The following is a 10,416-nucleotide window of genomic DNA, read 5'->3' as shown; positions in this document are numbered from 1 at the left end:
TAAAAAGGCCATTTTAATTGTATTTTCAAGAGGAAACTGATTTTTGGAGACAGTTTACATTTTTTCTTGAAGGGAGACAGCTGGAGAGCCACATGTTTTCGGCCACATGTGGCTCTCGAGCCATAAGTTTCCTACCCCTGGTCTATCGTCTCAATCAATGACTAAAAATATACATTTGGGCTGTTGTTATTGTATTTTCATAGGTTCGACCAGCAGGTGTCGCCAGCATGTAGTGTTTCCGGTTAAGATTTTACCTTTTCCCCTATTATGTGTACTCAGTTATAAATAATACTGTTATTATTACTAGAATTGGTGCTTTATATTTTTGTGGAAACCAAAATATAGGCCTACATACATTTCAGGATTATTTGTTTAATAGACTACTACTTTCAATACACTGATATACTGCTCAAGAACTGTTCTTGAGGAGATATTACAATGATTTCGGTTATTTAAAATAATATTTATTCAAATGGGAGTTTATACATTGTAATACTTTGCGATGTTTGTACTGTAGGCCAATTTCTCCTTAAATAAATGCAGATTTGGTGTGCGAACAGGCTTTTTAAACAATCCAAAAACAGAAAACTACATATATTAAATTACAACAACGATGAAGTACATAACACAGTGAACTTACCTTACTTTAATGATATAACAATATATCCTTATTCAAGTACTACCACTTATTATATAATTGTGTAATTATACACTAAAAAGGGACACTTAAACAACTCAATGTAACTCCAAGTGTTCCCTTATTTTGTTATTGTATATATGTATAGCGCCCCTTAGAGGAAAATAAGTTTAATTCACCGGATGTTGCGTTAGCTCCACCCCGCCTCCGCCATGTTTGTTACTACAATGTGAAGGCGGGCGAATTTAAAAAGTAGAGTCTGTTTGTGTTTACCCAAAGCGGCTAAGTTTTATCTGTTTGTTGGTTATTACTCCATATAACAACGTGTAAACGAAACAAACGCACGGCTCTGATTGTTTGCGTCCTGCGATCGTCGCGTTGTAAACTTCTCGAGTGTTTATTGTGTTAGCTTGCTAGCTAGCAGCTGTCTGTTTTGTATTCTGGATCGGTGACGTTTTGCAAGATGAGCACCAAAACCCCACGATTAACGTCAAGGAAAAGCAGCGATCAAATCATAAGTGAGTGTTATTATTCTGAACAAAACACTTTCGTTTTGTAACCGGGTGTAATCTGCAGTTATCCTGTGCTAGTATAAGATGATTAATGAATGGGAATGAACGCTTTATAATGCTAGTGTGATCCGTTTTGTGTTTTTTTTCTTTCTAAACACAAATTTTGTTCGTACATAGAGTCAAATGGAAAGAGTCCAGCACGAAGGAGGTCCAGCAGATTGTCTGCAAATGATGAGAATCTGCCATCTAAAGAGGTGGTGAGTTTAGAAATTCACTGATGAAACATTGACACCTCAGGTGTTCACGTCTGTGTATGTAAAAATACAAACTGAGTGCTGTGAGTTGACAAAGTAAGGTTGTTTTTCACATCACATGTTTAAAAATTGTTGCTACCTTGTTATTTTTGCTCTCTGTTAATTCTGTGGTGCTAATTAATCTATAATGCCAATCTATATTTTAATGAAACTTTAAACATTTAGAAAGAAACGTATGACATAAGCTATACATTGAGAGAAATGTATTATATACATCATTAGCTTCTTTTAATATTAAAATGATCTTATCTGACAGTTGCTGCTGGTATTCAAGGTAGCCTGAGATCTTGTCATCATTAATTTATATATATTAATTCATTCATTCATTCATACACTCCCATTCACACACATACACTACGGACAATTGAGCTTACCCAATTCACATGTACTGCATGTCTTTGGACTTGTGGGTGAAACCGGAGCACCCGGAGGAAACCCACACCAACACGGGGAGAACATGCAAACTCCACACAGAAATACCAACCGACTCAGCCGAGGCTCGAACCAGCGACCTTCTTGCTGTGAGGCGATCGTACTACCCACAATGCCGTCCTAATATCATCTTGAAAGTTTGCTGTTTTCACATTGGTCATTGTATTGTTTTATTTTCTCATAAATCTGAAGAATTACCAACTCTGGCAGAGCATTAAAGGGGAGCTGTAACATATAGCTGCATATTTCAGATAAATCCACATCAAATCTTAGTATTAGCATACTTTTTTATTGTAACACAAGTTGAATGTACATCAGAAAAGTATATTTATGAATAATATTTAGCTTTTTTTTTTAGCTAAAGTCAAACGTACTATTAGTCATCAATGGATACATGTTAGAGCTGCACGATATTAGAAAAATCTGATACTGCTATATCAACTAACTTGTGAAACTGTATTTTTTTACATTTCAATATGTATCGTATGGAAAAAAAAAATATATATATATACTTTTTTTTCCTACGATACATATTGAAATGTAAAAAAATACAGTTTCACAAGTTAGTTGAATAGCAGTATTCGATGGTTTTCTAGGAAGACTATCATTATTCAGATACAGAAATTGAATAATCGCAATCCAAAAAATGCTTTTCCTACTTTGCTTTGTCTCATTTCTAGTCCAAATATCTCTTATCTAATTAGTGAAAATTGTTAACAGTTGTAAATTATTAATAAGTAGGTGTCATTAGGATTAAATTGGTTAAGTGTTTGTTGTTAATTATCATAAATGAGGTGCTTCAAAGTTAGGCATGGGACAGTATAAGTTTCTTAGATAAAAATATCACGGTATTGTGATTACTGTTTTAAAATATATTATTTTTAGATGTCCGGGTAAAAAAAACAACAACTTCTCCCCCATTGAATAAAATATATTTTATTTTAGGAAACATATTTTGTAACAGTAAACATGTCTCACTAAATAATTCAAATAAATCACTGACTTCTGCTGTCTTCATTAGTTTCAAAAATACAGGTTTCTTTACAACAAATAAAACAAAAAAAAACTGTAGGAGTGGGATAACAGAAAATTTCAGCGGTTTTAAAACCTTGATATTTCCAAACCACGGCAAACCTTGAAACTGGTTATTGCCCATCAGTGTTGCCAACTGTTTCCAATGAAAAGTAGCTAAAGCCTGCCCGAAGAGTAGCTGAATGTTGCCAGATGACGTCACACACTATTTTGCATATCAGTGACACCACCACATAGTATCTGACAAGCGTAAGCCCGTCATGTCTCTGCTCTTTGAGGCGCCGTGTATTATGTTATATTAAAACATTACATCCAGATGCACAATAAATAGGTTCTTATTAACATACTACTTTGCGTGATGGCGTCATTGCGTAATCGCAACTCAAAACTACATCTTTATGTATATACAAAATAATTAATGTTTTCTCAAATTGACTGGCCATCTCAGCAAAAACATTTGAAATATGTCTATTTAGATTTGTATGAAAAATAGAGTTGACTATTTGTAAAATTAACTTTTTGATAAGAATTTATTTTTTTTTTTTTAAATATAACACTTATAATGAACAGTTTCATTCTTTTAAACAATCACAGCTTGTGTACTTACTCTTTAACTTGTGGAATTAACACATTTGTAAAAGTGACAACAATTATAGCACTATTGGAATTTATTGCTACCTAAATTACCAGCAATAATACATGTTAACAAATATCAGTAAATTAACAGTTGAAAAACAATCTGAGCTAGCAATTTAACTTGAATGTGATATGTGTGCGTGTTGAGTAAACCCTGCGGCCACTGCTCTTTTGAGTCACTGTTTAAAAATTGCTAAAAGTAGCCAAATGAATGTTAAAAAGTGCTAAATTTGTTGCAAGATGCTTTTTGAAAATAAAGTTGCAAGGGTATTATGAAAAGTTGCTAATTCTAGAAACAAAGTTGCTAAGTTGGCAACACTGTTGACCATGCCTATTTCAAGTTACCACTTGTCAGCATTAATTATTCATGCATCATACAACAGTAAAACCCAGGTTAATTGATGTATAATATAATTGTATTACTCTTATTAAAGGCTCCACCAGTGGCCATGAAGCGGTCGATCACTGTTCGGAAAATTGCACCCAGGAAAACTCAGGTAATTTAACCAATTTAATGCTCATGTTTATTTTTTGGACCTTAAAGGGACAGTTCACCAAAAAATTTCAATTCTTCCATCGTTTACTCACCCTTCACTTGTTCACTTTGTGTTCATTTGAACACAAAAGAAGACGCAAGAATGCTGGTAGCTTCCACCCATTGACTTCCATAAACAAATTTCCTATGGAAGTCGATGAGTCTCAGAAACCAGCATTCTTCAAAATATCTGCTTTTGTGTTCAACAGGGAAAAAAAGAAACTAAAAACAGGTTTGAAACCATATGAGGGAGAGTAAATCATGAGGTCATGAACTATCCCTTTAACATGAACTCCTTTTCCTCTGTGTGGTCATGCATCTGCTGTCTATGTTTCATGCATGGTATGCTATTGGATGACTGGATTTCCTTCAGAATCAATAAGTTATCTAACTAATGATTTAAATTAATAATGATAATCATAAATCTCCTTCTAGGCCTTGTCTAACAGCAACAAGGAGAATGTGGAGAGAATATCTGAAGTGTCATCAAAGCGCTCCAAAGTCTTGACATCTTCGCCGGCCATATCAGCAGAGCCCAAGACATCTGCCCTGTCTCCAATCCTCCCGTCTTCATCTCCTCCTCCTCAGCCTGCAGAATCAGAACAGGACTCGGTTTGGTCGCAGAAAGTGCGGCGCTCCTATAGTCGCCTCAGTATGGGGGACAAATCCTTCGAAAGTCCCAAACCTGCCCGTTCCTCTTCTCCACGCAACAGAGAGTCCCTGTTTGGTTTCGAGCGTCTTCAGACTCCAGAGGTGATGCGGAAGACAGAAAGATCTCGAAGCGCTCCTCTGGGCTCCATGTCCCTCTCTGTGGGTTCTTTCAACATCTCTGCTGCTGATGAAAGCGCTTCTAACCCTCCAGAGGTTGATCCAAACATTCCTGGTGTGTGTCTGGGAAAAAAGACCACCAGGAGGAAGCGCGTTCAACAGATAAAGGTGAGAGCGAGTTGGGGAAAACAAACAAGTCTGTACAAGTTTTTTTTTCTGACATGCAATCAAAATATAAAAAGGTATTTGTGACTAGGGTTGCAAAATTTGGAGAATTTTCAAGGCTGGAAACTTCCCATGGGAATATAAAGTTGACGTCGAAATTATTAGCCCTGAATTTTTATTTTATTTATTTTTTTCACATTTTTCCCAAATGATGTTTAACAGCAAGGAATTTATTTACAGTATTTCCGGTAATATTTTTTCTTCTGCAAAAACTTTGATTTGTTGTACTTCGGCTAGAATAAAAGCAGTTTATTTTTTAAAAACCATTTTAAGGTCAATATTATTAGCCCCCTTAAACAATAGTTGTTTTTCGTATATTTGTCTACAGAACAAACCATTATTATAGGGGAATTACCAACTTACCGTGCATACTAGCTGCAAAAAAAGACCATAGAAAACTTATATTTTACCGTACACCACACTGCTTTTGATGCCAACCGCAGACGTCCTTGGCTAACAGCCATCAGTCGAGCTGAATGAAGTGAGGACCTATTTAAAAGTGCTAAACTCTGCAGTTCTCATGTTATATCAGGTAAATTCACACTATGCTGAATCATACACATTAATCGTTTTTGATTGCAGCAATGATTTCAGCAAAACAGTTACATATGGTAAATTGTAACAAACCGGTAATTCGCCTATATAATGACTTGCCTAATTACTTTAGTTAAGCCTTTAAATGTCACTTTAAGCTGAATACTAGTATCTTGAAAAATATCTAGCAAAATATTATGTACTGTCATCATGGCAAAGATTTAAAAAATCAGCAATTAAAAATCATTTATTAAAAATGTTATGTTTAGAAATCTTCTTTCTGTCAAACAGAAATTGGGGAAAAATATATACAGTGGGGGCTAATAATTTAAGAGGGCTATTAATTCTGGCTTCAACTGTATGGGAATTAACAGAAATAAACTGAATTTGATCGATTGAAGGTTAATCTATGACAGGGTGCTTAATTGTAATTGAAAAAATATCTTACTAAATAATTTTGGTTAAAACAACCAGCTGTAATGCAGTTATCTACCCTGCATATTCCTCAAATCACATGCACACAGCACTGCATGCACTAATATTTTCATGAATCCTGCACACAAAATAATGTTTAAAATGTCCAAAAAATAATTACTTAAAAAAAACAAAAAAAACATAGATTTTAGCTGGCAGAATTTATGTTCCTCTGTGTCGAGTTTCTTCGCTGGTGTTATGTCTGAACTCTACCTTAATGTACAAGTAGATAAAACTCGCTCATTCAGTGGTGGGAACCGACAGACGTGCAACAACATTAATCATAAGGTAAACACAAAACAACAGTTTCCATATGGAGCTCCTTCACAGGACTCGACACTTATAAACACTCGCTCCAACGGGTGTGCATGACTCACGGTCCCACCCACACTGGTCACAGCTACCAAGCACACCAATCACAGAGCTTGCGATACACATCAATGTGACATGTAGTTATATTTTCTGAAAGGTGCACGACAGTCACGGGGAGAGGTCTGCGAGGAAACGTAACTATTTTACGTTTGTCAGTTTAGTGGCTAATTCGTACAAATTCGAACAGGTTCAATCATATGAAATTATACGATTTTAAAAAAATAGGCATGGCACCAAACCCCACACCTAAATCCAACCGTCATTGGAGGATGAGCAAATTGTGCTAAATTATATGAATAAGATCGTACTAATTCATATGAATTACTAAATCGCCACTAAATCAAAAAGTTACGAATTGCAGTGAGATTGTGTTGGAATATCACATGAATATTCAAGCTAAATTTCTGCATTTTAAACCAAATACTACACCGATTATATTCAAGTAATATTAAGATTATCTTGGGAAGTGTGGGGAATTTTTTTATTTCAAAGCAAATGTAATGGAATATGTTTTCTAGAGGTGTGAACCTACTCTGGTCTCACGGTTTAGTTACGATTATCATACCATCGATTCGGTTCAATTCGCTATCACGGTGCATTGACAGTGCTTTCCATACACAGTTTTATATTTTCACAGCAGCAATTTTTGTATTAAAATGTATGAATATATTTATATACTATTTGTAATACAATTTTGTCTTTTAATACAAACAGTCAGATATATAAACTCTACCTTTAAACAACAAGAGCATTTATAGCAAATAAACCCCTTTGATTGGTCACGCGCTCAACAGAAAGGGCTGCGATTGGCTCTTAGGGGCTGGCGCTCTACACAGATGAGTGACACTGATAAACGGCAGCGGCGATCACAGCTGATCCATGATGGACATGGTGAGGAAAACTCTGCAGACATGCGCTCGTGTCTGTATCCCGAAGTATCGCTGTAACAGCCGAGAGGAGAGGAAAAGTCACGCTAGCAGGTCAAACGAGCCACAGTGAGAGAGAGAAATGGAGTTTACTTTCATTTTCTCAATCGCAGTGAAATAGGGGCTTCTGCTGTAAGTGTCAGTGAAAGACTGTCCAGCAAACACGCACGCAGTGAATTTGTGCACAGCTTCTGCGTTTTTTAAGTAGTTGGAGCACTGTAAATACTCACGCTCGCCTCCCTCGCCATAGTAAGCTACGGCGACACAGCGCATATGAGATGAATGATGTCAATACATAATAACTGGTTATGATTATAACTGAAACGATAACAAATTGTCCACGTCTGCATCGCGGTGCAGCGAAGAAACAATTAATTTTGACACCTGTTGTAAACCAATAAATGAGTGAATATAGAAAAGAGAACCCAGTCCAGAAGACTCGAAACAAGCAGAATTCCTTTATTGAGACGTGTTGGGTAATCTGCAGTCATACAGCGTCTTCAAGAAGTCCATGTGTCTGCAGAGCCTATTGGAAGTCTGCAGTCTGTGAGTTTTATCACAAGTCTGAATTAAGACAAAGGTTTCCTGTCTATATTGTCTTAGGAGGAGGGGAAATGGCTAAACAAAGCATGCAAATTCAGTATTAGAGTCAGCGGGGTAAATTGGCATATAGGTGTAGAAACTAGCCCAGCTACTGACCACACAAGTTAATTAACAAAATGGTTTCTGTAGCGTGAAAGCATGACCCAAAGACAAAGGCAGTCGTTAGCATTTGCATTACTCTGGCTTAGCCTGTAGTCAGAAAGACAAAGGTAAATGTCCCTCATGGCTGGGCTGTTAATAAAATTATGTAATCAAAAACCAAAGAATATAACTTTTCAGTTATATGTAGATTATTATTCATTTGAAACTAAATTATATAAATTTATATTCCCACACACCCCTAATGTTTTCTTTCTTTCAACAGTTTTGCTTTTGTGTTGCTTAATGAAAGAATTCAAATCAGTCAAAAATGTCATATTTAATATGCATTAGTTTGTGTGCATGTCAGCACACAATATGAACAATATGTATATGCAGTTTAAATCAATTCCTCTACATTTCTGAGTAATTTAAATTAATAAATGGGGAAAATATAAAAAAATACAAAAGATGGCAAACTTACTGATATTTTCAGAGTTTGGACTGGGCTTCATTATTAAACATGTCATGTTTATTACAGTTTTGTGTACTGTTTTCTTACTTTTTTTAGATGTCAGAGTTGGACGTTCTTGCTGCCCAGATGAACGCTGAGTTCGAGGAAGCTGAAAGTTTTGAACTGTTTGTTGAATGAAATTTCCGAAAAACCGTCATGTGCTCAGGACATTGTTCATTATTCTTCCTCTCTGCCAAGTCTTGACGATTTAACAAGCCTGTTTTAAGAGATCAAACTGTTTCAGTTCTGCTTAGATATGATTCATTTCACAACGATACAAGCATCATTCAGCCATTTCACTTCCTGAAAAAGAAAAACTTTTAATGTTTTACAGATCTAATGGATCAGTTTGGTTAAAATAATTCATCCAATGCATCTTTTTTTTAAACGTCTTCTGTTTCTCATATGTGCATATTGTTGAAGGATGATATGTGAATAAATAGCATTCTGGCAGAGTAAAGTTGTCAGATTTAAAAGCGTATGTTTTGGCGTATAGAAAGTTTTTGAGATATTTTTAAAAATGGCAGCAGAAGGGATGATCACACGATGTAAGTCTCTTTGCATATTCAATTGTCTAGATAAGTTATGTAGCTTAATATTTATATTTCAAAACATATTTACACTTGTGTGCTGTTGGGGATGTTTTCATTTACTGTGGGGTGATTCTGAGGCTTAATTTGCCCACATCTTCCTCTGTTTCACAATACACTGGGCAAATTGACTACACTTTCATTATGTTTGTGGCTGTTTGTGCCCCATTGACTTCTATTATAATAGCATTTTTTTGATTGCAACGCCATTACATCATATTATTATGCAGTATTTATTGTTGGTGGTTTACCGTGTTGGGAAGAGGTAAAATAGATTTTTTTACTGTTGCTTATCAGTTGAAGTGCAAATAAAAGCTTCATTTCTGCCTTTTAAATGGAGTATGGTTGGGTAACAGAGACCTTTGTGCACTTATCATGATATGTCAGAGAAACTCTAATCATTTCCGCTCTCAGAACAGCAAGTATATTCATGCACGCTCATAATTTGCTGTTATTCTCCATAGAACTCCCTATAAAAGCCAGGAACTTTTTTTGCACAGGCCTGTCTTAAGGGTTAATGCTGCCAACTGATGATCAACAGTAAAGCTTACACATTTTACCTCTTCCAAACAGAAAAACAGCAACAATCCAGAATGCATGATTATAAACTACCTGACAAAAGTTTTGTTGTTGGCCCCAGTTGTAAGTGTAACAAATTATAACTTGACTACTAGTTGATCTTTCAGATGAATCACCTGTTGAACTGCATCCCAATTATCACAAATACTGCAGAAGACCTACTGGAACCCACATGGACACAAGATTCTCACAGAAATCAGTCAAGTTTGGTGAAGTAACCCCAAACTATGATTTTTCCATTCAGTATGGGGGCGTGCGAGAGATTTTCAGAGTGGATGGCAACATCAACAGCCTGAGGTATCAAGACATTTGTGCTGCCCATTACATTACAAACCACAGGAGAGCAAATTCTTCAGCAGGATAGCGCTCCTCCTCATACTTTAGCCTCCACATCAAAGTTTCTGAAAGGATTGGCCAGCCCAGTCACCAGACATGAACATTATTGAGCGTTATTGAGGCATTGAAGATGAATCCAAAGAATGTTGTTATAATGGAAGTCAATGGGTCAAAAACAGACACCAACAAATCGAAAGGGTAGTTAATTTGATCATTACATAAGGGTTGGAAAAAAAAATAAGCTAGATATATTATTATTATTTAGATGCACACATACACTAAATAGGAATCCATCACCATGCCGAGTGTTTTTTTTTTA

General features: G+C 35.8%; 1 protein-coding gene across 2 annotated transcripts; it reads left to right on the top strand.

The window, feature by feature from the left end:
- Positions 1-852: 852 nt before the first annotated feature.
- On the top strand, positions 853-10,213 carry cdca5 (cell division cycle associated 5). Of its 2 annotated transcripts, none has more exons than XM_056457101.1 (5): positions 853-1,155; positions 1,327-1,403; positions 3,998-4,060; positions 4,534-5,034; positions 8,650-10,213. In XM_056457101.1, the coding sequence occupies exons 1-5, from the start codon at positions 1,101-1,103 to the stop codon at positions 8,728-8,730; spliced, it is 777 nt and encodes a 258-aa protein (XP_056313076.1). In that variant the 5' UTR covers positions 853-1,100; the 3' UTR covers positions 8,731-10,213. The 2 variants fall into 2 exon arrangements, with proteins under 2 accessions (XP_056313076.1, XP_056313075.1); XM_056457100.1 differs by having other exon boundaries at positions 1,327-1,406.
- The last annotated feature ends 203 nt before the right edge of the window (positions 10,214-10,416 follow it).

The sequence above is a fragment of the Danio aesculapii genome, chromosome 5 (genome assembly GCF_903798145.1).
Source record: "Danio aesculapii chromosome 5, fDanAes4.1, whole genome shotgun sequence".
In the NCBI taxonomy this organism is placed as follows: Eukaryota; Metazoa; Chordata; class Actinopteri; order Cypriniformes; family Danionidae; genus Danio; species Danio aesculapii.
This window is presented reverse-complemented; position numbering and strand designations above follow the sequence as displayed.